This window comes from Alternaria postmessia (assembly GCF_024291825.1).
Source record: "Alternaria postmessia strain BMP 2775 chromosome Unknown scaffold_23, whole genome shotgun sequence".
In the NCBI taxonomy this organism is placed as follows: Eukaryota; Fungi; Ascomycota; class Dothideomycetes; order Pleosporales; family Pleosporaceae; genus Alternaria; species Alternaria postmessia.
This window is the reverse complement of record NW_026260096.1, coordinates 267,396-295,005: the sequence shown is the minus strand read 5'-3', so window position 1 is coordinate 295,005 and position 27,610 is coordinate 267,396. Positions and strand designations below refer to the sequence as shown.

The 27,610-nt window shown below is 50.7% G+C and overlaps 7 protein-coding genes across 7 annotated transcripts; 5 read left to right on the top strand and 2 right to left on the bottom strand.

The window, feature by feature from the left end:
• Positions 1–737: 737 nt before the first annotated feature.
• J4E82_004781 (uncharacterized protein) lies at positions 738–2,057 on the top strand (the record flags this gene model as incomplete). Its single annotated transcript, XM_051731055.1, has 1 exon — positions 738–2,057. One exon carries the CDS (start codon positions 738–740, stop codon positions 2,055–2,057), a length of 1,320 nt encoding a protein of 439 aa, XP_051589262.1.
• Positions 2,058–2,159: 102 nt separating this feature from the next.
• J4E82_004780 (uncharacterized protein) lies at positions 2,160–2,963 on the bottom strand (the record flags this gene model as incomplete). The annotated part of the gene is made up of 1 exon (XM_051731054.1): positions 2,160–2,963. The coding sequence occupies one exon, from the start codon at positions 2,961–2,963 to the stop codon at positions 2,160–2,162; it is 804 nt and encodes a 267-aa protein (XP_051589261.1).
• Positions 2,964–3,551: 588 nt separating this feature from the next.
• Positions 3,552–4,958, top strand: J4E82_004779 (uncharacterized protein; the record flags this gene model as incomplete). The annotated part of the gene is made up of 1 exon (XM_051731053.1): positions 3,552–4,958. The coding sequence occupies one exon, from the start codon at positions 3,552–3,554 to the stop codon at positions 4,956–4,958; it is 1,407 nt and encodes a 468-aa protein (XP_051589260.1).
• Positions 4,959–5,797: 839 nt separating this feature from the next.
• Positions 5,798–6,472, top strand: J4E82_004778 (uncharacterized protein; the record flags this gene model as incomplete). Its single annotated transcript, XM_051731052.1, has 2 exons — positions 5,798–5,813; positions 5,970–6,472. The coding sequence occupies 2 exons, from the start codon at positions 5,798–5,800 to the stop codon at positions 6,470–6,472; spliced, it is 519 nt and encodes a 172-aa protein (XP_051589259.1).
• A 1,147-nt stretch (positions 6,473–7,619) lies between these two features.
• On the top strand, positions 7,620–8,902 carry J4E82_004777 (uncharacterized protein; the record flags this gene model as incomplete). Its single annotated transcript, XM_051731051.1, has 2 exons — positions 7,620–8,480; positions 8,537–8,902. 2 exons carry the CDS (start codon positions 7,620–7,622, stop codon positions 8,900–8,902), a joined length of 1,227 nt encoding a protein of 408 aa, XP_051589258.1.
• Positions 8,903–9,243: 341 nt separating this feature from the next.
• Positions 9,244–9,913, top strand: J4E82_004776 (uncharacterized protein; the record flags this gene model as incomplete). The annotated part of the gene is made up of 2 exons (XM_051731050.1): positions 9,244–9,274; positions 9,522–9,913. 2 exons carry the CDS (start codon positions 9,244–9,246, stop codon positions 9,911–9,913), a joined length of 423 nt encoding a protein of 140 aa, XP_051589257.1.
• A 179-nt stretch (positions 9,914–10,092) lies between these two features.
• Positions 10,093–26,365, bottom strand: NPS2 (NRPS protein; the record flags this gene model as incomplete). The annotated part of the gene is made up of 4 exons (XM_051731049.1): positions 10,093–10,227; positions 10,287–13,244; positions 13,290–25,652; positions 25,703–26,365. 4 exons carry the CDS (start codon positions 26,363–26,365, stop codon positions 10,093–10,095), a joined length of 16,119 nt encoding a protein of 5,372 aa, XP_051589256.1.
• Between the last annotated feature and the right edge of the window lie 1,245 nt (positions 26,366–27,610).

The following is a 27,610-nucleotide window of genomic DNA, read 5'->3' as shown; positions in this document are numbered from 1 at the left end:
CTCACAAGAAGAGTGAAAATACACGGGAGCAGCAACCCACCATACAGAAAGTCCAACGGAAACAACCCCCAATAGCGATCAGCGAGGACGTTGCTACAAGCCCTCAAACCAACGACATTGCGATCATACGACAGCAGATTCAAGGCTTGTTTGAGCAAGTCAAAGCTCTCGAAGCCGCTCTGGAAGCTAAGACCGTGGTGGATCGGCAACCATCTTCGACTCGCCAGGAAAATCACACTTCATCCACGGAGCATGCACCGTTAGAGGGAAATGAGCAACAATTTGTGTCGATGCAGTCGCTATCAATGAGGAGACCATTGGCCATGGGTGGGGATTTCTCTCGTCATGCGCATACAGGGACTCGTTCCTCAAGGTCTCGTTCTGATGCTCTTCCGCATAGTCAACGAGCTTGGCGTCATTCAGTTGTCACATTAGGCAAGACCGCTACCCGGTTAGAGGCAATGCGTTCTCCTGCGGTAGCCCCTGTTGCCAGGCATGTTCGCAATCGCCTGCGTGTGTTAGATGAAGTCGCAAAACTAGAGAATGATCTCAAGCTTAGGACTCTACTACGATCGTGCTACAGAAACTGGGACCTTGTTCACGCAGAAGGGGCTGAGCCTAATCGCGATCATACAGAAACCACGCTCAGGGCTCAGAGTAGCATCGTGTCAAACAACTTGGAGGAAAAGAGCGATAGTGAGAGATTGACGCGTCGGCTTCATACGCAGCCCCGTTCGATGAAGTCATCGAACCCTATCAACACGACCACTGAGGATAGTATCCGAAAGAGCACGGTATTTCAGGAGACCTTGGGGACTGAGGACAAAGTACCGCCAGATTCAAGGCTGAGATTAGAGCGTTCTACAACTACTACGGACGATGTGCCTTCCAAACCAACACCCGATACATCTGGATTGAGTGAGCAATCGCTTCTTGAGGAGCTCTTCCCGGAAACGAGTAGTACTTCACAACCTCAGTCTGAGCCAAGAGACCGGTACCCAAAGCTCCACCTCCCCGACTCAACGCCTGTCGTTCGTCGAGAAAACTCCAATCATACTCAGTCATTCAAAGAGCGAGTGGTTGAATCCTTGCATAAGCAAGGAGAGCAAGTCACTGTTCTCCAGCTCACAAATTGCAGCACTGAGTTGACTGAAGCCGATTTCCGTCGGATCATACCAAAGGGCAAGCACATTGAAGGTTGGCATCGAGACGATGACTTGTACAAGGTCGTACCTGGTCGCGACCCCTTGAGTCTCGAGCGTCTACCCTTTTACTACCTCCTCTTCAAGAGCGCAGAAGCAGCTCTTGCGTACCAGAAGAACGCTTCGCGGCTGCACAAATTGAGCGCCCTCCATCAACCTGCGAATATCTTCTCCGCCATTCCACCACCTAAGGGGTTCATTGAAGAAGGCGAAGACATCACGGCCGCCATCTCATCCTACAACCTCTTACCTACACGCCACCCCATGAGCTTGAACGTTCTGATGCAGCCCTACAACCCTGCCCTACGCAACTTGGTTGAGAGAGGCGGCTACCAACCCATCGCACCCTCGGTCGACGCAAAGGGAAATCCAATTTGGAGGGTACTCATGCATATTGAAGGTTACGAGCCTACACCCTCGGACCTTTTCAAGATCTTCTCTCGCGACGCGTACAAGCACGGCATGATTCTTCCTCTCCGTAACGAATCACAAACGTCGATCCATCGTCTCCGCGACATGATCAACCTTAAGGTGTCGTCCAAGGCTGTCTCGTCGAGCCGTCCGCGCGCATACGGCACGTTTGATCAGTCGAGTTCTGATTCGGAGATGACGTATGATGATCCGGCGATCCAGAGCATGCTAGGTGGTGTAGATGAAGATAGCCCGAGTCAGCAGAACCAACTGGTCATGAATCGCGTGTACAATCGATGGGTGCTGGATTTTGACGACGAGGATACTGCTCGGAGATGGAGTGTGCGGTGGCACCGTAGACTGCTGCCTGAATTGAGCCATACAAAGGGAGCGTGGAGAGACAGTGAAGAGGCTAGGATCTGCAACACTGAACTCCTGTGGTGATGAAAATGTTGTACAATAGACTGTATATATAATGATGAGTTTTGCTCCCAAACCCAGCTCTCTGGCCGTCTGCGAAGTCGTTGGTGGTGGTAACACCGGGTATCATAATGTCACATCTCCCGCGGCCGCAGTCAGGAAGGCCGGACTCCAGTATTCATTCTCCCCAGCTTGTGTATCTACCCATACCAGACTGTCTGCCATGAGGTCTTCGACGACAGCATGGGCCCGAGGTCTCTCCCAGTTGAGATTCAGCTGCAGCATGGATACTGTGACGTAGCCGAGAACTTGTATGGCTTCGAGCACCGTGCTTTGGTCCGTGTTCAACTCCTTGGGCACGCTTCTTATCAAGCTTCTATGTCCGATCTTCATGATGGAGAAGCACGAACCAAGCGGAGCGAGCGAGTCTACGGCGCGCTTGATGTCGTCATCGCTCACTTGCATGCTTCCACCGATGCGCTGTGATTTGGATATGCGTGCTTTGAGATCAGAGACGCTTATCAGCCCGCCGTTCTCCGATCTCGTGGCCCGACACTCCTCGACAATCAAGACGCCCAGGTTGAAGTAGAAGTCATTCACACTCCCACCCAGCAGCTGTGCCCAGATGCTCTCACCACCTCCCCCACTCGCCTTGCCATCTTTGCTGTCCCGGTGATACGACGATGCGAGGAAGTCAATGTTCAGCGCCGAGCACATGCGCGCGAACTCGGCGCGGAAAGCGGGGTTGGCGCGGATGTCCTTGGAGTGTGTGACGGCGAAGTTGTGGACGAGGGATTGGAAGACGGAGAGTTGGGTGGAGAGCGAGTCTGCATTGCGGGTGCGGAGCGTGGCGCCATGGGACGTGTAGTGGTGGTTCTGTAGACCGCGTGAGGAGAGCGAGGAGAGCCCCGGAGCGCGGCGGCGGTCCATGGTCGTTGTCGTTGTCGTCGTTGTCTTGGTGCGCGTGTTGGTGCTTGGTAGCTCCGACGAATGCAGCCAAAACGTCGGCGTGATGCAGGGTCTGTTGAGAGATCCGCTTGCACGGTAAGGGCTACTGGTAGTCGGTCAGGTCGGATGGGCAGACGAGGCAGACGGCCAAGACGTCGTGCACGCAGATCGCATCTAGACAGCAAGATGCTTGTCACAGCAGCCTCTCGTCAAGGAACACGCATCAATCACACAGTTCCCTCCACCACAAGCGGAGTCGGGGGAGATCGTCATGCCGAGCCGAGCCTCATGCTAACTCAATGACGTATGGCGCCCTGCTCGGTGAGATATCGGGCGCTCTTTTCCGGTACAGGGCATCAGATGGCCACACGTTACCTGATAGCTACTCATGCGACAACATAATCTTAAGCCCTGGGCGCGACGCCTGGACGCAAACTTCTTCTTTCCCTTCGCTTTCTCTTCGTCTGTACTTTGTTGACCCACGCCATTCATCGACTGGACCCTGGCCCAGAGCTAGGTTGCCGCGCTCACGTGTATTAATATTTTTGCGTCTTACCCTTTCTGGAATTTATGATACCCCATTTCTCACCTGCTCGAGTAGAGCTTTGCGAAAAACCTCTCCTCAAAATTCTACGACATTCCTGGTTCGAGGAAATCTTCCGCCCTAGCATGGACCCTTCGACAATCAACAACTGCGTACTACTGTTGAATCTGCCGCCAAAAGCACTTGCTGGCATCGACCTACTCTCCTTTACATCATCACCGCGTTTTCAGGGTGTCAAGAATGTTCCGCCTGGCCTGCATTTCGTCTTTACTGCAAGTGACAGCACCTTGTCTGTAAGACATGGCGCATGGTTCTATGTCACACCTGGTGTAGGCTCGCCACAAGTATTCGTCAAGAAGTGGGACCAGAGTGCCGAAGATCTGGTAGCCGAGACTTCGCAGACAGAAGTGTTGCGACACAAGGCAAATCTTGGAAGCATATGGAAAGACGGCTTGACGCCATATCGCCAAAGTGTACAAGAGGGTGATTCTGGAGCTGAAGAAGGCTGGTCCGAGGAGTCTACAGACTGGAGCAAGCTTACATCACAAGTCACACCCACCATGCTATCGAGGATATGCGGGCTGAACCCCGACCACTGGAACTTGACATCCGCGTCTTCTGCCACACAGGACCTGGATGACATACCGGGCCTAGAGACTAGCAATAGCATGCTACATCCAGAGAAAGAGCTTCGCTTCCTACCCATCGATCTCAAAAAGACCTGGAGAGAAGGCGCGACTGGAAGGGAACGCACAGAAGCTGCACAGGACCGATCCTGGTTCCTCGGTGATCTTATCGACAACCATTGCCAGGCAGGGGACTTACGGGGTCGAGAAAACGAGATTTTGGGCGAGTTGCAGTTTACTTTCCTCATGGTCTTGACACTCAACAACAACTCCTGTCTCGAACAATGGAAACGACTTCTGCGACTCTTACTCACTTGTCGCCAGGCAGTCAAACAGCGATCCCACCTGTTCCTCGACTTTTTGAAATGTCTAAGGATACAGCTTGGTCATTGTGCCGACATGGAGGGTGATTTGTTCGATATGAACGACGTAGGTGGGGGCTTCTTGAAGCCGCTCTTCGGTCAGTTCCGTAAAGCTCTCGACGACTTCGACGGAAAATGGAAAGCCGATTTGGTAGACGAACTGGACGATCTGCAGGATTATATGCAGAAAGAGTTTGGATGGCAACCAGAGGGCTCGTATCTGAAGCGCGGCATGTTGGAGTTGGAGGACGGCGAGCGGGTAGAGATGGAAGTCAACGGCGCAGATGCAGACGACGAGCTAGGCGACTATGCACCCACTATCGTGGACTTGACTCCTGAACAGCAAAAGCTGTTAAGCGGGAGCGATATCGGTCGCGCAGAGCATACAAATGGCGAAGAGTCAGAAGACGACGTCGATCTGGATGACATGGATACGCGATACTGATGGATTAAGTAGACCGTGCATGACCGGTGAGATGGAAAAAGACACCGCAAACACTCCGCGCACTCTATTTCGTCGAGCTTAGTGGACGCCAAAAGCGGCACATGGTCTCAAATATAGGCGCCTGCAGGAACAGCCAGCCCCCAAACGCTAGTACATACATTTCTTGTATTCACGTGCTGATCGCTGTTGCAGACTGCACAGCCTTACGCCTAATATTGAATATCATCATACTTCAATCAGGTGTCCATTCTCGAGGATTGAAGTGATGTGGCCAAGCAGACGTGGCGAGAAAACATGCCGATGCCCGTTGCGGCGCAGCTAGTCAGCAAGGCGTTTTAACACGACTTTGCACAAAGACGAAGGTGGTGTAGATTTGGCCCCCAAGCTCTAGCACACCACCAAACTGGTTCGGGAAATTGCAGCCTTGGCTCGCTTTTCCCTGGCGCGCTATTGACACCCTTCCATCGCCAACGTCGCCAACGCCCGTCAACCTATCCCGAATGCAGGCAGCTGAGGCTGAAGGCGTGCATGTAATCATGCTACGTGTAGGAGCTTGGGACTGTTCATTGGCCTCGTTCATCAGCTAGGAGCCTTACGCGGGGACAAGGGCGACTGATCTTCACGCGAAATGAGGGCTGTGCTCGCGACACCCGGCCTTGAGCCCCCTTGGCTATGGACCCAAGCGATACGGAACGCCTTAATGCTTTGATAAAACCCACGACTATTCTTATATCTAGTGTACCGCTGTTCCAACACTACTCGACAACTCTGGCTGTTTTCTCACCACCGCAACACCCAGACTTAACATCCTACTGACTTTGACAATACAAACCTTCGCAATGGAGAAGCAAAATGGTAAGCAGTCGCCTTCCTTATGACATTGCGCTTCAACCTCACACAATTCAATGCATTCGAGTGAACTTGCATGATTGTTTGGAATAACCACGCCGCTCTCCAGCCTTTAATTCCCAAACCTCAAACACAATGGCTCTCTTGCTGACAGTTTTGAAGTACCTATGCAGCAATATCCTCAGTCACCAGACATGACCGGCCAACCACCTATCTATCATCAAGATCCAAACGCGCAACACTATCAACAGCAACCAGCCATGTACGCGCAACATCCTCAAGGCCAGCCTGCTGGCTCACCGCCACCCCAACACCCCCAAGGCGCATACATCCAGCCCGACCATGCTGGCGCTCAGCCTGGCATGCCCCCCCAGCAACAAAGCGGAGCCGTCTACCAGAACGCAACACCAATTGCAAGCCTAAACCGCGGTCCTGCGCCTGCAGATTGTCCTGCGTGCGGACAACGCGCCATGACCAACGTCGCGTTTGAGACGGGAAACACCACACACGCCTGGGCTCTCGGTCTGTGCTGCCTCTGCTGCTTAGGATGTATCCCCTACGTGATGAACTCGCTCAAGGACGTTCAGCACAAGTGTGGCCGCTGTGGTGTGCTGCTTGCGACTTGGCACCGCAGTGGAACCACTGAGGTACACATCCACTCTTAGGCAATGTGGGGGTCGCACATAGTGGCATACACGCACAGTTGAGGGGGGAAGGAGTTTTGAGATATTTGAAGGCGGATGATACCCAGAGAGAGAGAGTAAGGACGTTAAAGCGGCTGGTTGAAGGGTTCGCCTATTGGCTTTCAGGGGCTTTTTGGGCTGAATGTAGTTTTCACGTGTTGCGCGTCGTTGTCATACCCAGATTTGATTGTATTTGAAATTACACGTATTTTCCTGCGATGCTCCATAACGATTGCGTGAGACAGGCGAGTTTTGCAGCACAACTAGTCAGCCAGTATTTGTACCTGGAGACGCGTCTCCGTTCTTCATTAGTCAGAACGTCGCTAATATGTTTCGCATAGATACAAATTAAAGTATTGCTAAATCATGGAAGAGTGACCGTTCTAGACCTCAAATAACTGTACGATCTGACGTCACTCAAGGTCATTCGCGGTCATCCACACTGAAAATCGAAACATGCAGGTTACGCGACACCATCGACGCAGCGCCACACATCGTGAAGAAATAAAGGACAATCCGGCATCAGATGTGCCGTGTAGCCACTTATTACATCACTGCCACTCTATCAGCCACACAGAAGCCACCGCTAGCATAACCAAGCTTTTGCTACGCGAACCAAGCTTTTGCCAGCTTCCAAGATTCCTTGTCTCAGGTCGCTTGATCGCGTTAAGATCTTCATTTCCTCCACATCACTATGCCGCCAACCGTTCAGATCGAGGATGAAAGCAGGGTTAGTAACAGGTTTGTGGCTGATAATTTACCAATGCGGCGGGAGAGGTGCGAGAAATGATGTCGTTTCGCAGAATACGTGAGCGTGTGACGGTGTGTCGTGGGAAGATTAGCTTTGGGGGCTGCCGACCTAGAATATAAGGGACGTATCGCAAGCCTTCCTGTCTAGTTTTCACAAGGCCCATCCCTATCTTCATTCACTTTGAATACTCGGTCGGTACGCTAAGTGTAGGGTACTGCTTGCTTTGCTGGCACGCTACGCGGTTTGCTGTCCCAGACTACTCTTTCCGGAGCAAACAATCACAACAAAGACAACAATACGTCATCGGCACGACGTATAGATACCTCACTCCAGTACCTCAGCAGAGCATCACGACAACCATACCCACCATTCACAAACATGGGTTTCTTTAACAAGCGCAACACGACGCCTGTCGCCGCAGACACTACAACGGCAACTGGTGCTCACGAGAAGCGGACTAGACCCAGGCGTTCATCCAAGGGCGGCTCATCGTCCTACAACAGCAGACCTGGATTTGGATCATGGCTCAAGGCTACCTGGCTCGATATCCTGACTATGGCTCTCATGGGCGCTGTCGGTCTTGGTGTTTACTTCGCTGACCCAGCACCAAGCCGCAGCTTCCCCATCATCTTCCAAGATGGTGAGATTGTCTATCCCCAGTTCGCTTACCCTATGCGTAACGAGATCGTTCCGATTTGGGCTGCTGCTCTGATGGCTTTCTTCATTCCCTTTGCTGTCTTCCTGATCGTTCAAATCCGCGCTCGCAGCTTCTGGGACATCAACAACGCAACCATCGGTCTGCTCTACGCCTTGATCACTGCCGCTGTCTTTCAAGTCTTCGTCAAGTGGCTTATTGGTGGTTTGCGCCCTCACTTCCTTGCTGTCTGCAAGCCTGTCATCCCTGCCGAACTTCTCCCGACCGTCGGCACCAACGACAATGGCGTTGACGCTGGTAGCGGCTACGGTAACGTCGCAAATGGATACCGCCAGATCATGTTCGACCGCAGCATCTGCACGGGTGACAGGAAGGAGATCAACGACAGTCTCGAGTCCATGCCCTCTGGTCACACCACGGCTGCCTTCGCTGGATTTGTCTACCTGTATCTGTACCTCAACGCCAAGTTGAAGGTCTTCTCCAACCATCACCCGGCTATGTGGAAGCTCATCGCTCTTTACGCACCTATTCTTGGAGCCTGCTTGATCGGCGGTGCCCTGACCATCGACGAATACCACAACTGGGTAAGTCTTTACAGCTGTCGCTTCAAATATCGAGATCATTGCTAACAGATATCCAGTACGACATCCTTGCTGGAGCCGTCATTGGCACCTTCATGGCTTTCAGCGCCTACCGCATGACCTACGCCTCAGTCTGGGACTTTCGCTTCAACCATATCCCTCTCATGCGTCACGCTCCTTTCGTCTATGGCGCCGGCCCAAGCTCTTTCGATGGATTCCACGATGCCGTCTTCACTCGCAAGGCCGGATGGGGTACAATTGAGGGAACTAGCTGGGGCGGTGCGCCGTTCGATGCTGCAGATGGTCCTAGGGGTACCATGATGCCACACCCTGACGGCCCTGCTCATGGCCACCACGGCAGTGCCTCGAGCCGTGTTCAGAGGAAACCTGTCGGTGCCGACAGGCATGGTGAGCAGATGGTCTAAGTTGCAGCTTAGGCTGGTAGAAATCTCAGATATGTCAGCCTGTAGCATAGGGCTACGTATCTACCGAGTGCTGTGAGGTGCAGTTGATATAACACTGGGAACAGAGCTTAAGTAGGGCGTTTACTGGAGATGCCAAGTTGGCAACTCTGATTTGACGATTATGATAGCGAGGCGTTAATGGTCTCTGGGAATACCACGATACTATAGTATAGAGTCAATTTTAATAATTACCTGTATCAACTACTGTTGGATTTCCATCCAAGCGTGAAGCCCTGTTTTTGCCGAAACGCATCGGAATCTTCCCGAGTTGATTCCGAACACATGCCCGCGCGGGTCGAGCCATGGCGCGCCATATAACAAGATCGCACACAGGTACGCGTTATCAAGTCAAGGCCAATCTCAGCTTGTGGTTTAAAACCCGTAATTCCTAGTCGACTTTGCTATGGCATTGGGAACAAGCCTTCCTTTCTGGCCAGCCTTGGTATTTACTTACCTAGAGCCCAGTAAGCCCAGTCTCTCCTTCTTCTCCAACGCTATGCGCCAGCACCTAGACGTGTCCCACGGGACCAGGAATACCTTCTCTACCAACTTAAAGCCCTCCAGAGCTAACAACCTATAGTGTCGGAGCTCCTAGGCGCCCATGCCGCCTTTACAGATCCCATCTCTTTCACGGAGCGACAGCTCCCCGTTTCCCTCTCCCCAACGCCACCACCTCCTACTGCCATACTCCTCGCCTACTCCCTTGGCAGCCTCTTCTTGATTCTCGCCGCCTTGAACATCCTCTGCACATCCGTCACACGAGATGTACGCACCACACGATATTACCTGATGATACTGGCGTGCGGGGATATGGGTCACATGTGGGCGAACTACATAGGCATGGGCAGCGAGGTGTTTTGGAATTTCGATAGCTATAACGAGGTTATGATGGGGAATGTGGCAATTACAGTCGTGCTTTGGACAATGAGAGTTTTGACGCTGAGTGGAGCGTTTGGGCGGATAGGCAGGTAGCTGAAGGGGACCAGGGTAGGTTGAGCGAAACTATATTGTGGAAGGTCTATATAAGTTATGAATCCAGATTAAGTCATGAAGAAGCTGTAACAGATTCAACTATGAAAATCAAGTACTTGTAAAGAAACCAGACGCCTGTTGTTCTTCGATTCCAGAGATTAATGAAAGAAGATACACTTTTACAACTCTTCGAGTTGTCTCCTCAGATCTCGTACCAGCTCCTCGCCGTCTTGTAGACCTGTCATCTCAGTTGGTGCGAAGATGCCTACATCCAGAGCACCATTGCGTATTGTGGCCTCGACATCGACAGCATGCTATGTGTCTGTTAGTCTCTCTCCAATTCAGCTGTAACTTGTCGCTCATATCAACTTACCAAGTATGCCCCGTTCACGCGCTCATTCACTAGCCCAGCAGGTATCTCAAAGCTGCAATCCTCGATTGTCGATACCCTACCGACTGATTCCTGCCAGTGTTGAGCTGGGTTGATTGTGATGCCCTCCCTATTATGGGCATCTCCCTCCACCACTTGTGTATCTGGTAGAGAGAGAAAGTTGACGAATGTATCGACCTGGACACCAGTCCACTCCTTGATCTCAAAAAGGCTTGCAGACGCATTCGATGGGTTACTGATGTCTTGGAGATCATGTTGAACTTCGCCAGCTAGCTCTGTAAGCTTTCGACCGAGTGGCGTCTTCACGCGAAGTGGTAACAAGTTGACTGTAGGTACAACTGCAGATGCTACACCATCGATAGGCAGCGAGCGATTCGCAAGGTAGACTCCAATGACTACGTCCTCATCGTCTCGGCTGGATGAGTTTACAGCATAGATTTTTGCGTACGCAGCGAGGAAGATTGATTGCGCTGAAACACCATGTCGACGAGCAGTGGCCTCCAGATTCGAGGTCGATAGCAAGGCTGGAACGAAAACCTCTGTCTTCATTCCTGGGCTCCTAGACGGCTGGATCAGATGGCTTTGTGACAGACTTGCGAGATATCCCGCCCAGAAGGTCTTCTTCTCCATCATCGCTGATGCTGTGTGGCCGCTAGCGGCCACCTGGGCGAACGTATCATCCGGTAAAGGTGGTGTGGCGCCATTGCAGATAGATTGAAACTGTTGCATCATGAGGGGCAAACTAACACCATCGTACAGTGCATGTTGGATTTTGAGTTTCAATGCCCAGCCACTCGCCGTTTGCGAGGCGAAGAGGTGCACCAAGGGTTGCCTGGTAGCGATACTTAGCAAATGTTTGCCTAGGTTGTCATGCTCATCGCCAGTAACGTTTGTGATAGATGCTCTTGTATCTTTCGACACGATTGCTACGTACGGCATTCGTTCATCGCCAGAAGATGCGAAGAAAGTCCGCAGAACAGGAGTTGTCTCGATCAAGGCTTGCCATGAGTTTTTGAGGTCACCGAATTCCATAACACCATGTATCTCGTAAGTGAACTCCGCGTAGAAGTTGCTCCCTTTGGTGTTCAGCCACATCGAGAGCATGTAAAGCTGTCCGGCAGTAACTGGCAGAATATCGGTAACACCGGCATTGTCGACCCCAGCTCGGTTCAAGATTCCTGCTCTATCCAGACCTCCTGTAATTTCTTGAATGATTTCATGAGGATCGGCATTGTTTTCCAGAGTCTGTACGGTACGCTCGTCCAATAGCCTGGCCATGTTCTGGATCGTACCAGCTCGAAGCATACCACCAACGCTGAGAACAATGCCTTGCTTGCGAAGAAGGGAAGAGACTTTGATCGCACTAATAGAGTCCAGTCCCATGTGGAAGATAGTCATATCGCTCGTGATTTCATCTTCGGATGTCTTGGATACCGAGGCTAGGGTTTCGCGGATCTTGATAGCTGTTTCCGTGCTTGGTAGATCTCTAGCATTGTTTACTCCGATTGTCTGGGAATTACCGATCGTACGAGATGACTTCTTCGTGAAAGCCGGCAAGCCACATACTGACGTGCCCTTTGCGGTGATCTCGATGACAGGTGCCTCTGATCGGTCGATTAGGTAGCTGAGCACGTCATCCATCCGATTCAATAGCTCCTTCGACGCTTCTCTGTCAAGAACCTCCTCTTTGACCGCACAACGCCATACCAACACCTCATTCACTACTTCCATCTCCATACACACAGGATATTCGATGTCACTGTGGCCCTCAATACTGGAATATAGCTTTTCTTCCTCATCTTGTTCTTGCCCTGTGTCTGAGCTCTTCTGATAGATAAACAAACTCTCGAACAGTCTACCATCAACACCAGCCGCGGATAGAGCTTTCCGCAGGGGGTAGTGCTGCCACTGCTTGATGTTTGTAAAGTTGTCTTGTACGTAACGCAGCATATCTGTTCCAGATCCATGCAGAATTACCCGTATGGCGACTGTGTTCATGGTTGGAAACATCAGCTGAGATCGCTCACTGTCGTCCCTTCCAGAAAGTACGGATCCGAAAGTGATATCCAAGCTCTGAGTATAGAATGCAGAGACGAGAGCGAAGACCGATTGACCAATGGTTTGCAGTGACACATTGCTACTCCTTGCGAAAGCTTGAAGCTTGTCTACTCGCACTACGCTGTTTTGCTCATGGCGATGAACGTAGCTACCGAGTTCACTAGAGGCATCCGATCGTCGAGGAAAAAGGCTCTGCTCGGCGTCAGAGAGATAGTCTTGCCAAAAGCTTGCAGAGGCAGATCCGGAAGTCGCGATAATGTCTGCCAGTGAACGTTCGTAGTCGGGTCGAGGACTGAATTGATCTTTGTATGCTCGGTGCACGTCGACGTGCAGTAAGCTAAGTGACCATCCATCGTATAAGGCGTGTCCGATAGAGAGAACAAGGTAGGATTGATCCGGAGTATCGATAAAGCTAAGTCGGAAGGCAGGTGTTGACAGCGAATTCTGTACGATGTCATGTCGAAGTTCGTCGAATATTGACGTGAAGTCTGGCGTACTCTCCAGCTTGAGGTGTGACCAGAAGTTATGGCACCTTCTGTGGACGATCTGTGCAAAAGAACCGTCGATCTCTGGGTCATCTACCTCTACAAATCCAGTCCGTAAGATCGGCGAGGCTGCAATGACTGCACTCCAGGCGTCTCGAAGCTTCCCGATGTCAACTCCAGGACGAAGCTTGAGCACGTCGTGGTTGTAGTATCTCATGTATCCTGATGCAATCATCTCTGCCACCATGGCTTCTTGTAATGGTGTCAAGGGAAGCACCTCTTGAATGCTAGCGGTATCAGACGAACGTTGCTCGAGATATCTTTTCATTGACTGTTTGAAGGGGTCAAGATCCCACTGGGAAGACTCTCTGTCTGGTGTTTCCCTGGTTGAGATGTGCTGCACCATTTTCGAGATGGTCAGTCCGCGCATAATGCCACTTACGGGAATGTTCACTCCACGTTTCTTTAGCTTTGAAGATAGCTTGATAGCATCGATGCTGTCGAGTCCAAGTTCAAAGATAGAAGTAGCTCCATTGATACCATCGAGATCAAGACCGGATAGGTTAGCAATCTCTTCCTTGATCTTGACCGCTTCGCTTGTCCATTCGAAATGAGTTGTGTCACCAATATCCCGGATCGCTTCAGTCTCCAGAACAGTTCCGTTTTCTGCTATACCGTTCACTCTAGCATTCGATTCTGGTATGCAAGACGGATCTTGCAAGATCTGCCGGAATGCAGCCTCGAATCGATCAAGAAGTTCATCTGCTAGGGTTTCATCTGCGACATGACCTTGAGTAACTAAGGTCAGTTTGAACACGCCACTAGTCTTCTGCTCGATTTCCAAAGCCAAAGGATAGTCAGCGACAGCGTCACCATCCAAGATCTCCCAAACATCGTTCCTTGCCCACTCCTCGTCTCCTTGTGCGACTTGGTATGCGAAAAGATTGTCAAACAACGGTTGATTCGGGGTTCTCTTGCACCACTTCATGATGTCTCTTAGTGCAGTGTGTTGGTAGATATGAGCTTCGACGTTAAAGTCATGCACTCTCTTGATGATCGACTTCCATGACTCGCCGTGTTCATGACAATGCTGGTAAGGAATGGTGTTGAACATTGGGCCTATGATGCGGTCTGCACCTTCCAGGTCAATGCTTCGTCCAGAAACTATCACTCCGGTTGTCACAGGACTTCTGACGTGCTCTTGCAGCACGAACAGCCAACAAGCTTGAGCAACGGCTTGCGCTGTAACATTGAGCTGACGTCTCACAGAGTCAAAGCCCGTAAAGGCATGCAGTTTACGGGTGACTTCGACAGTCGTCTTGGCTGGCTCGCTGGAAATGGTGGGTAATGGAGAAGACTCTTTGGTCAGATGGTCTTGCCAAAACTTCTTCGCTCCATCGGCGACGTTTAGTGGGCCATGGGCGAGTGCATCATGGAAGGCAGGCGCGACCGAATTCGCGTCCTTGCCGTTGTAGGAGTCCCATACAGCCTGGAAGATTAATCCGATACTATTGCCGTCATAGAGCGCGTGGAAGATATGCACAAGCAGCAGCTTCTGCGTTGGGGTAGTGACAAGATGTACCTCGAAGAGATGTCTGAGTTGGGTTCGGTTAAGCTCCAGCCAGTTGTGTCTCAACCTTTCTGCGTGCTCGGCAAGTTGATGGTCTTTGGCCAAAGTTTGTGTTACTCCACTAAGAGGGACACCACGAAGAACTGCTTGCACGTGCCCTTCTTCTGTGTTCGCAAAGACCGTGCGAAGTATTGACGTTGAAGCATATACACTTTCCCATGCCGCTTGAAGTTGTTGTTCGTTGACGCTGTCATGCAACTTGAAATGAAAAGTGTTGAAATATAAGCCGTTGTTGCTTTCCAACGACCTTGCGATCATGCCTTGTTGTAAGGGAGTACTTGGCGCGACGACGTCGATTCTACTAGATTCGATCGATAGTGACTGCGCAACGGAATGTCTATAGCGATGTCGAACTGCGTGAATAGCTTGTTGTGCTGCGAGAAAAGACCCATTGTTTTGATCGACAGAACTGCCAGTGTCTAAAACTTTCGCAAGACGACGGATGGTAGGACATCGCATTACCGAAGATGCGCTAGCAGTTACGAAGCCGGCCTGCTTGAGTCTACGCGATACTTCGATCACAGAAATTGAATCCATACCTAGCTCAAAAAAGCTGGTATCCTTGCCAATAGACTGCTCACTCACAGCCAGTGTTTGTGAGAGTGTATGGCGGAGCTTCTCGTCATATTTCGACCAAGTTTCATCTCGATCGCTTGTAGTGGCTGATAGTGCCTGTAATTCATGGGAGGAAAGTGCTTCGTAAAGTTCTTTTAGCTTCTTGCCGTCTGCTTTGTTGTTGATGTTCAGTGGCATTGTCGTGAGAGGAACGAAGTGTGTGGGGACCATATATGGAGGAAGCTTTTCGTAACAAGCTTGCTTCGCACTCGCCATCCACTTGGCTTCATCTAGCCGGACCTGGATTTGAGCCCTGGAGAACTTGCCACACACCAAAAAAGCTACCAACTGCTCCTTCTGCTGCTTCGGATGCTTCAGTACTAACGTTGCAACATCAGAAATCGTCTGGCCGGACTGTTTGATGACAGAATTGATTTCAGCCACTTCGAGGCGTTGGCCTCGCAATTTGACCTGATCGTCTGCACGTCCTAGGAAGTCGAATGTACCGTCATGCAGGAGTCTAACCAGATCACCCGTCCGGTATACACGCTCGCCAAAACGTTCGAGATAAGGAAAGCGCTCCGCAGTCAACTCTGGACGATTGAGATAGCCTTTGCCGACGAGTTTGCCTGAGACACAGAGTTCACCAACGCCGCCTCGTAGAACAGGGGCATCGGAGCCCGGGTGGAGGACCAAAGATCCAACATTGTCGAACTGAGGACCAATATTTGAGGGTTTGCCGTTGGCCGGAACGCGTGGGTACATAGTGCATCCTATTGTTGCTTCCGTCGGTCCGTATCCGTTGTAGATCACGCCTTTTGGACCCCACACGTCGAGGATCTCTTGTTTCAGACTCTCGCCACCGGTGATGAAAACACCCTTGCAAAGGCTGGGTACTTCATCCGGGTGAAGTATTTGAGCAAGACTAGGCGTTAGATCAATGTGCGTGATATTGAGATCGGAGATAGATTTTGCCAAGTCTTCGAAGATGAGGTCTCGAGGTGCTGAAACAACGCAGATTCCAACAGACCAGCTCCAATACTGTTCAAGTACTGAAACATCAAAGTGAAATGAAGCAAACTGAAGCCATCGTGAGTTTGTATCCCAATGTCCAGCGAACAAACGCTGGAAGGCAAGAAGTGCCTGCACCGCATTTTCATGAGTTAGTTCGCAGCCTTTGGGTGTGCCCGTAGTGCCTGAAGTATATAAGCAGTAGCTACGGTCTTGGGCGTTGATGTCGTCGTTGCGCGAAAGCGCCGAGCCAGAGAGTGTACGCCAGTCGATCTCATCGAGCTTCATTACGGGCACACTGACGGTTCCCTCAAATTTGGCAGCTTGAAAGGACAAAGTTATCACAGCCTGAGCCCGTGAATCCTCAATAATGTAAGTCTGACGTGCAGAAGGTGCACCGGGATCGATAGCGACAAAGCCGCAGCCGGCCTTCAATACTCCCAGCATAGCGAAGGATGCTTCGGGACATTTGTCGAAACACACCCCAACCAGACTACCAGACTGAACTCCATGAGAGACGAGTAAGCGAGCAATTCTGTTCCCTTCTGCATCCAGCTCAGCATAAGTCCATTGCTCCACAGTCCGCTCTCCTTTGTCGTTCGCCGTCACAAACTCAAATGCGATGCGCTTGGGGTAGTCCATCGCAGTATGTTCGACGAGTTCGTGGAGTAGCCTGGCATTAGACGGCAACTCAGGCTCCTGAGCGGGCGTGATAGAGTAGAGTTGCTCGGTATGGCTGGTCTCAGTTATAGGACTGATTGTAGTATAATTTTCCATCAAGTGATCTAGTTGCTCAAGGATCAATTTGGCCTGCTCTTCTGGTACGACATGCGGTAAGAACGTGAGTCGATACTCCAGATATCCATCCACTGGCTCCAACTCGATCGAAACCGGGTACTCAATCGTTGCTCTTTCATCGGCTACTTTCCATATGGTACTGGCCTCTGTGCGGCCGGGAAGCTTCTGGTAGGCAAAAATGCTGTCGAAAAGTGCTTCATTCGGAAAGCCCATCAACGTCTGGATTTCCTTGAGTGGTGTGAATTGATGCTGCTGGATCTGGGCATTCAGCTCCATGATCCTTTTGAGGAATGCGACTTTGTCGTTCGTGACTGCACATGCCACTGGTACGGTATTGATGCAGGGGAAGACGGAATCCTCTGCTCCTTCGAATATTCGGCCGGATAACACAACTCCGCATGTTGCTGAGCTTTCTCCAGTGTAAGCGCTCAGTAAGGAGAGCCAACTCGCAACGCCAGCAGTTTGGATAGTGATTTCAGCATGACGACATCCGTCTTCTAGGACATGAAGTGGTTTCGCGGACTGGCGCGTGTAAACTAATGGAGAGCTTGTACCGTATCTCAAAGGTGCAAGGTTGGGAAAGCGGCATGTGTTTGCAGTTTTTCCGAGGTCAGTCCAGAATTTCTCTCGAGTGGGCGATTTTGCACCGCTAAACTGAATGATGCTACTGATAGTTGTGTCGATAGATTTTGGTAACGGTAAAGATTGATCCAGATATGCAGCAGTAACCGCATCGAGAATAAGTTGGAGACTTTGCGCGTCGAAAAGAGCATGTAAAATGGCCAGGTCAAGAGCATAGTGATCCTTGCCCTCAACGATGCGCAAGGCCCAAGGTGGCGACTGCAGCTGCTTCAGAGCCACATGCTGGATTTGCTGGACCCATTGATCGATTGAGTCTGACGTATCTTCCAAGGTGACAGTCCACGGCAAATCAAGGGATTCGCAAGTGTACTCAACCATAGCAAAAGGGTAAAGCGGATCCTTGACATGAGCAAACCCAGTTCTCAATATACTATAATATTCCATCACCATTGTCCATGCCTTCTTGAGTCTGTCGATGTCTACATTCAACTCCAATTGTAAGCGAAGCGAGTTCATATAAACAGCTCCTTCTTTGGCCAGGAATTGCGAGACCATACCGTTCTGGAGCGGAGTGCAGGGACGGATGGCTAAGATGTCGCTGTCCGGAATGTTGTTATCACTCAGTACCTGCGCCCTATGCTTGCGTTCAAAAGCACCAAAGTCGAACTCTGAGTATGTAGACACGTCTGATGGACTCGCCTGGTCTATAAATCCCGCAAGGTCGGTGCAAGTAGTATGCTTCAGAACATCAGTGGCGTTTACAGGATGACCCTGCTTGCGAAGCGCAGCAGCGACTTGAACTGCACTGATACTGTCAAGACCGAGCTGGTAAATCGAGGTTCTTGGCGATATATCGTCTCGCGAAGTATTGGACAGTCGCGCAAAAGTGTCCCGAACCTCGGTCTCTGTTTTACTCCATTGATGGTCCGATTCATATCGACATCCGTTAGTAAGGGCATCGACACCTGCATGGTCTCTGAATATGTCGATCAATGCTTTCTTGTCGACCTTCCCAGCCATTGATCTTGGTATATCATCAACAAAGAGGAAAAATTGGGGGACCATGTAAGACGGGAGGCGGCTGCTCGCAGCCTTCTTAACCTCTTGTTGCAGCTCGGCAAGTTTGATCTTCTCGATCTTGTTGTGCGAGACCAGGAAAGACACAAGCTGATCTTTGCCCGTCTGTTCTTTCTTCAGGATCTGAGTGGTCACAAAAGCAATGTCTGGAAGGGTGTCCTGAATGACATGATTGATCTCGCCAAGCTCCACCCTGAGCCCACGAATCTTGACCTGGTCGTCTGTGCGTCCCACGAACTCGAAATTACCATCGCTCAACATTCGGACCATGTCGCCGCTCTTGTAGTATCGTTGACCATAACGGGTAACAAATCGCTCACTTGTGAGATCAGGTTTGCCGAAATAGCCTCGCGCGAGTTGTGCACCTCCAATATAGAGTTCACCAGTACTTAGCATCGGCAAAGGCGAGTCGCCTTGAGATGAGAAGATAGCAAAAGACGTCGTCTGGAAGGGCTTGCCGATGATTGAAGTTTTTCCATCGCTTGAGGTGGGGCTAATGGTCGTGCAGAACGCAGCTTCAGTAGGCCCGTACGAGTTGACACACGCACTCCCCCATTCCTTTACAACTGCGGGCGACATGGCTTCTCCGATACAGTACAGCCACTTGACACTTGGTATATCTACTCTCTTGATTGACACGGCAACTGAAGGTGTAAGATCGAGCAAGTCGACCTGCAAAGAATTGATGACCTTAGGTAGATCATTCAACAAGTCATCTTGTCCCGCGGTACAAAGGGTGAAGCCGAATGTCCAGGCCAGAAGACAATCGTAATAGCACATATCAAACGTCACAGCGGCGTACTGTAGTAGTCGTGAAGATGAGCTCCAAGGAATGCGAGATTTGGAGCTGAGGATAGTTTGAATTGGAGCGCGATGTTCCATGCTGACCGCTTTTGGTACGCCTGTGGAGCCAGAGGTGAAGAGGCAGTAGGCTAGGTTCGAGTCGTTTAGGCTAGAAATGGCAGGATTGCTATTTGGCGTGGGCGGAACAGCTTGAACGTTGACAACGATCGCTTCGGTTAGATTCTTGGAAAGCATCGAGTTATCCGAACAAAGCACGAGCTTTGGCTTCAATTCTTGGAGCATGACCTTCCTGCGTGCTTCAGGTAGACTTGGATGTACGGGCGCAAAAGCGGCTCCGGCTTTAAGAACTCCCAGGATGCTTGCGTAGAACTGTGGGCTCTTTTGTATATGAACTGGAACAATATCGTCAGGCCTGAGGTTTGCTTCGATGAGCGTATGCGCAATGCTATTTGCGTTCTCATTCAAAGCTTTGAAAGACCAAGTCGTCTTCTCGCCATTCGGGAGCAAGAAGTCTAGCGCGACACGTTCTGGGTACGTCGCCGCCATGAGTTCGAAACCAGAATGTAGCAAGGCTGCTCCAGTCTCGAATCGCTCGTAATTTATATTAGACTCTGCTCGGAGGTGTGTTGGCAACTTCGTCATATCGACAGCCGTTGCATTGGGAGATGCGATTAACGATGATAGGCAGGCTTCGTAAGTCTCCATAACCAAAAGAGCCTCTGTCGTAGATAGGAGCGATGTTTGGTAGTGTAGGACTAGCTCCATGGTATTCGAAGTCTGGTTTTGAATGATTTCGCACACCACGGGTAGGTCCATATCGCCCAGGTCTTGTTCAAGTGTCCAAATAGAAGAATCTAACGATGATTTCGGCTGCTGAAGTATGACAAGAGTGTCAAAAAGACGACCACCGTCGTGAAGCACCCTGTTCTGTATGCGACGAAGCGGAGTCAGCTGATGAGCAAGCGACTCAATACTAAGGGTATGCGTCAGGCGCATCAAAGCATCATTGGACCGCTGGAAATCGAAGTTGACGCGAACTGGCAAAGTGTTAAAGCAAGGAGCGACGATGCGCTCGACGCCATCTCCGGCAATGCTGCGCCCACTGACGACATTTCCGAAGCAGATGTCACTCTCACCAGTGTAGAAGTGCAGCAGTTTTGCCCATGCAGCCTGTACAATCGCCAGTAATGACACTGACATATTTTGACATGTTCCCCGTATACTGTCGAGCGGTAGTTGTAGACGTCTTGATGAGGTTGCGGGCCTTCCCAGAACTCTCGAGCTATTACTGGTGAGGGTGGGGAAGAGGGTAGGCTCAAGGCCCTCCAATAGAGCCGCCCAGTATGCATCACCCTCTGCATAGTTCTGATGAAGCATGTGCTGCAGGTACACATCGTGAGAGACTGGCGGTGGCAGCTTGAAGTCGAGATATAGGTCGTGTATCTCTTCAAGAAGAGTGGAGATAGCAATGCCGTCATAGAGCGCATGATGGCAACTGAATAGCAACTTCGTGGACGGTCCATCCTGAGCCAATGCAAAGTAAACTGGAGGCTTCTCAGCTCGAAGAAGATCTGAGATGATGCTGTGCGTGTAGGATGGCAGCGCGTCTGTAAAGTCATGAAATTGCCAATTCAAACCAGTATCGCGTAGGACGACTTGCGCGAACACGAATGATGGGTCTTCGGTGCCAACGAAACAAGTACGAAGAATCTCGTGTCGCTCAACCATGCTCGACCAGCAGTTTTGCAGCCGAAATATGTCTCCTTTGACATCAAAAATCATGGTATTGCAGTACGCGGAGTCTGCGAATGACTGACCACTTGATAGCATTGCTTCTTGCAGTGGTGTACATGGTAGTATCCTTGCCACCTTGAACTCGCTTTCTTCATAACGCGCAAGAATTCGAGACACTTCATCTGGCTTGAGGAAGTTTTTCACGTTGATGGTCGGGGGCTTGGTCGTTTCGTGTATTGGCGAGTGCGAGCGCAGGTCGTGAGCAGACGCTAGTCGAGCAATTGACGAGTTCTTCAGCACCGTCGAGATGGCAAAGTCGCCTAAATCTAGTGTTCGAAGTCTATTACAAAAGCGTATAGCTGACACGGAATCCAGGCCCACGTTGAAAAATGACGAAGTCCTCCGGAGTTCTTTCGGTGATATGTCGAGTGTCCATGCAAGAGCCTGGGCTACGTCTTTCTCCCATGGCGATAACATTTCTGGACCTTCGTCGCTGTCGGTCGATTGCATGGTGGCTTCCAATTGGTTTTCCGCCAGATTCCAGAATAAGCTCTGGAGGAGGCCTTTGTCAATCTTGGCCTGCATTGTCATTGGGAGACATGATATGGGAATGAGATAGGAGGGAACCATATATGGAGGTAAGCGTTGCGATAACAGACCGAATAGATCTGATTTCACCATCTCGAACTCGGCGGGTTCCAAGCGTTGGAAGTGGTCAGATGCGGCTGTAATGGGTACCCAGAAGATGACAAGTGTTTGTGCATTATTGGGACGCGGTAAGAGAAGCGTCACACAGTCTTGCACCGACCGATGATCGAGCATGACTGAGGTAATCTCGCCGAGCTCGACACGCTGACCACGAATCTTAACTTGGTCGTCCGAACGGCCCCTGGAAAGTATGGATTCATCAGGCAACAGGATACCCATATCACCCGACCGATATAACCTCCCGTAAGTAGGATGGTTGATGATCTTTGTGGCGTTCAGTTCCGGGCGATTCAGGTAACCACGAAAGACCTGGTACCCTCCAAAGCAAAGTTCTCCTACAGCGCCACGGGGCAGAACAGCTTCGCTTTCGGGATCAAGTACGAAGGCTGAAGTGTTGGTGAAGGGCATGCCGATGTTGTTGATTAGGTCGTCTGGAGTAACCGCTGCTCGAACAGTGCATATGTTTGTGGTCTCAGAAGGACCATACCCTTGGTACAAGCCTTTACCTGCCCACCTTCTTCGAACGTGTTCTGTCAAAGCTTCTCCAGCAGTCACTAAAAATTCGACTTTTGGTACATTCTCAGGATCCACTAGTGCCGCAACTGTTGGTGTTAGGCTCAGATGTGTGACACCTAGATAGTTGATTGCAGCCTCAAAGTCGCGGAACAGGTCGTCTTTCTTCGCTGTGCACAAACACATGCCAACGTACCAGGAGAAGAATATCTCAAAGACGCTGACATCAAATGCCTGGGAGCAGGATTGGAGCAGGCAGGATTCCGCGGAGAAGGGGTATATCGTCGATAGATACTGCAGATTACTCATGAGGTTATCTTGGGTAACAAGAACCCCCTTCGGTGTACCAGTACTGCCAGAAGTGAACACAGCGTAGGCAAGATGCTGCCCGTTGTACGGCACGTTCAGATTCTGATCAGAGTAGTCTGAAAGCTGGGTGGCGTTGAAGTCTACTAATTCGACTCGGAGATTTTTTCGGATATCGGGTGAAGTCGACAAGTCGGAGACACAGACCTTGACTCGCGCGTCATTCAATATGGTCTTGACTCTCTCGATCGGTGTATCAGGAACGAGCGGCAGGTATCCGCAACCAAGCTTGAGAACAGCGAGGATACAGATATAAAGGTTGACTGACTTCCCCATCATGACGCAAACTAATTGATCGTTGCCAACTCCACGATCGGCAAGCACACGGGCAAACTGATTAGCGCAGGAGTTCAGCATCCCGTAGGTCGCTACCTTTTCAACTTCTAGACCACCACGTATGACACGGGCGAACTTGACAGCAGGTCTTCCAGGATTCGACAAAGCCCATTGTTCTACTGCATAAGCAGGGCCACTCTCGATTGGTTGCTGCCGAGGGGTAGGATTCGCGATTGATAATGAAGGTGTGGTGAAGCACCATTTCATCTTATCGATGTTGTGGTTGGTGCTCTCCAACATTATTCCCACTACTTCGTCAATCTGGCGTGACAAGCATTCGATCTGTTGCTCCGGGAAAGTTGATGTATCGTAGGTAGCTCGTAACGATATGTCACCTTCACGCGGTTCGAACTCGAGCGTGAGTCTGAATTCAAGGTCATCCGCGCTGTCGATGACTCTGGCCGCAAGTGTTGAGTTTGAACCCGAGGCTATTGACTGCTGCCACACGAACAAGACGTCAAAAAGCCGAGTTCCCGGTGGTATGTTGCCTGCCCTTACTATGTCGCGCAGGGGGATGGTACTGTGCTTCAGACTCTCTCGATTCAACGCTTGTGTCAAATGTAAAAGGTCATGGGTGCTATGAGCGTTGTTGAGGTCTATGCGGAAGGGGACAGTTGCGATGCAAGGGCCGATGATATCCTCCACACCAGCCACGGGGATAGTTCGCCCAGATGAAACATTTCCAAGAATAACATCGGCTGTACCGTTGTAGAGACTAAGCACGTACGCAGTAGCCGCTTGGAAGTATACCTGGGGATTAATAGCCATTTCGCGAGCGCATTCAAAGAGCCGGGACCGATCGATGGCAGACAGCCGAGTGAAGCGCCGTGTAACTCGGTCACCAACAACCCTCCCGTGGTAATTAGGTAGCGAGATCGGAAGGTAGCCACTGAGGAGACTAGTCCAGTAATTTCTAGATGACTGTTCATCTTCGGAGTTTATCTGGGACAGATATTGGACTACTTCACGGAACTGTGGTCGTGATGCAAGTTTCTCTCTACGCAATCGCATATCCAGATCATGCAGCAACAGATCGAACGACCACCCGTCGTATAAAGCATGATGCATGCGAAACAGCAAGCGAGGTCGTTCGGAGCTTGTTATTATCTGCGTGTGGAACGGCCGCAGGAAGTTTTCCTCAGACTGCAGTGTGTAAAGTCTTGAAAAACTGTCGACTTCCTCGATCTGAGAGGCGAGCAGTTCTTTCCAGATTATCTGCGAAAAGGTTCCGGAATGCTGTGACTGCGCAAGGAAACCTGTACGTATGATTTCGATTTTGCTAGCCAAATATTGTATGGCGTCTCGGATGTCTTCGAACGTCTGCGAGATCGAAAGTTCGACCTCAACCCAGTTGCAGTAAGCGGCAGGCCTAGACATCGTCTCCGCAAGCATAGCCTCCTGCAAGGAAGTGCAAGGCAGTACATAGGCGATATTGCTACGCCACCGCTCCAGCTGAGGGGTCTCTATGTGGATGAGTGATCTTGGAACGTCTTTTGTTGGACCATGCAGACTGGCGGCTGTTGTAGGCTTTCTGCACATCGCAATAAGATCCTCCAACGTTTGAGCTGACAGTACGTCCATTGCTCCCAGCTCAAATCCCTCTCGTCGCAGCGCAGATGCGATGCGAATTGATTGTAGTGAATCTATCCTAGCGAAAGCAAGATCCAAATCTGATCCAAGATCTGGAGAGATATGGTGCCTGATGATATTCAGGACGGACCGGCCCACATGATCGCCCAAGTTGATATTGGTAGACGATGCCGTTCCATTAGAGCTAGCCTTGCTAAGGAATTCTCTGGTGAGAGAGTCTCTGTCGACCTTCCCCGATGGGAGTTGTGGCATGACATCTACAAAGAAAACGTCTGAAGGAACCATGAATGCCGGAAGCCAATGGCTACAAATGTTGAGAACATCTGTGCGTGTTACTTCACGCCAATCAGCAGCGCAAAACGCGACCAAGGATTCTTGGACGATCATCACTGTTGCTGTACGACAGTTCGGTATCCTCATGATAGCCTGTTCGATCTCGCCGAGCTCAACCCGCTGCCCTCTCAGTTTTACCTGACCAGCAACGATGCGGCCCAAGCATTCCAAAATCCCATGGTCGTTGATCCTTGCGCGATCACCGGTACGATATAAACGACCATACTCCTGGTGTTCAATGAACGATGCAGAAGTGAGATCCGGGCGATTCAAATATTCTTCGGCAACTTGAGGTCCTCCAACAGCAAGCTCACCAACTTCTCCGGTTCTGAGAATCTCAACACCAATCGATGTTAGGTCTCCAGTTGGAGGGGCGATAATAAAAGCCGAAACAGTGTCCAAGGGGCGACCTATCGTGCTAGTCGGTGAACACGTCGAGAATTGTGGCTGCAACGTGCAGTGGATCGAGGCTTCAGTCGGTCCATACATGGCCCACAGTATACTCTCCTTTGTCTCGTCGCCACCATACTCGGCAATGACGTGCTGGGTGAGCATCTCACCGATTGTAAGTAGCAACTTCAAGCCAGGCACGCTCGCTCTACCCTGAAGAAGATTGCTCACAACTGTTGGCGTGAGTTCAGCTGCATCGATCTCCAGGCTGTTGATGGTTCCTGGAAGGTCGTCGAGCATTTGCGCACGTGTACTGCCAATTAACGTCTTCCCTCGGAACCATGGAAAGAAGATCTCAAATATGGAAACATCGAAGGTCTAGCACTGTGTCAGTACATGACAGAATTCAACTATGCTTATGCACTTACAGGGGCTGCAAATTGGAGAAAACGTGCAAAGTCAGGAATGTGTCGGTCGTGAGCCAGCAGACTTTGAGTGACCGCATGGTGCGATACGCTTACAGCCTTAGGTTTGCCAGTAGAACCAGAGGTGTACAGCACGTAGGCTAGATCCCTGGTACTCGATCTTGGTAATTCGATACTGAGGCGATCCTCACGATCGCAAAGCTCCTTATCCACAAGGACCACTTCGACATTGACTGCTGTTCGAATACGTTCATCGAGAGTTGAGAACGTGATGAATAGGTCAGGCGATATATCATCGAGGATAAACTTCAATCGCTCTATAGGTGTGTCGAGATTAAGAGGACAAAACGCTTTCCCTGCCTTCAAGACGGCCAATAAGACTATGTATAGTTCTGGAGACTGAGGCAGAAAGACCGGAATGATGGGCGAGACACTTTCGAGCTTCGACAGTCTTTCAGTGATCCTGCCAGCCAAGACGTCGCTCAAAAGGTGCAGATTTCTGTAGGAGAACTTCCGCCTTTTCGATCCATGTTCCAGGAAATCGATAGCAGTTGCGTCATGATCAAATGGCCGCACAAGCTCGTGGAGGAGATCCGGTCCGCTCAGAATCGAAGGTCGCTCATTAAGTATCGATAGTCGCTGGTTTGCGTCGTTTTCTTGAATCATGTCGTGTAAGATGTTAAATAGTGTAGCCGGTGGCAATGTTCACTGGTAGGGAATTTGAGCCGTTGTCGTCCCTAGCGATACCTCCATGAATGTCAGAGAAAAGAACTGCAGAAGATGCATTCGCTATTGCTGAATGGAAATTTGCAGAATGCGATAATGCTTAGTTGCAAGTTGCAGTGATGAGAAACTGCAGCACGGTGATTGGTTGAAGGGCCTCAAGTACCTTGAAACCAGTACACACGAGGTTGGTGCACGTGAGAACAAGTTCTAATACTCTGTGCTTGGGTAGCGCGTTTGAAGATTAATCACGAAGACCGCAGCGCTCTGTTGTAGGTGCAGGCAACAAGCGACCTTCAAGAACGCGTCGCGACCTCCGATTCGGAAAGAGCGAGCGAGCAGTGTTGAGGAAGGATAAAAGTTTAAGCTGAGGCGACAGGTATTTCGATAATTTCTTTGGTCACAGCTTCCTCCGTGATGTTGAGCGCTTTGTCCGTGGTTGAAGCGTCATACATCCTGGTTGACTGGCAAGTGGACGTGTCATTCGACAAGCGGCGCGTAAGATCTGATACCGTGAAGCAGACGCTTTTGGCGGCTCTGCAAGTGGACGGGAATTAGGAACGAAAACTGTTCGAGACAAGACTAAATCGAGACTGAAAACCGAAGCTCCACCAAATCATACTAGCCTTGGATCGTAGCGCAAATTGATGGGTGTAAAGGCGTGGGCGCGGCTCCGATGACGACGACGCCGTCGCGTTGGCTGGTCGGGCGTCATGTTTCATTGCCTCTTCCTATCTCCCCACGCTGCCGAGAGGATTCTGTTTGTCAGGTGCAAACAGGCAGCAAGATCCCGTTGAGATGTAGTGTTGGACGCGATCTCGGAGCGCTGCCGCTACTTGGTGGGGGAAGAAGCATGCCGGGCCTGCCGCCGAAAAATCCCGTGCTTTGAGTGACATGCAAGGCGGGTCATCCCTAAACAGAATTATCAGATGAAGTCTACCCCTGACATGATCGCAGGTGGCTGGTAGCCCAGCCCTACAGGAACAACTAGGTATGCACGCTGCATATCCCTCTGTCTATCACCAGACCGTTTAGCGCAAGCTCACATGCCCCTACCCAACGACTGGGCATATCTTATAAACTTATTCACATGCGCTTTCCATGACCGTTTGAACAAAAACTCGTCGCGCTGCCATTCTGGTGCGTAGAAATATAGCAAGGCGGGCCATCTATGACCATGCCAAGACC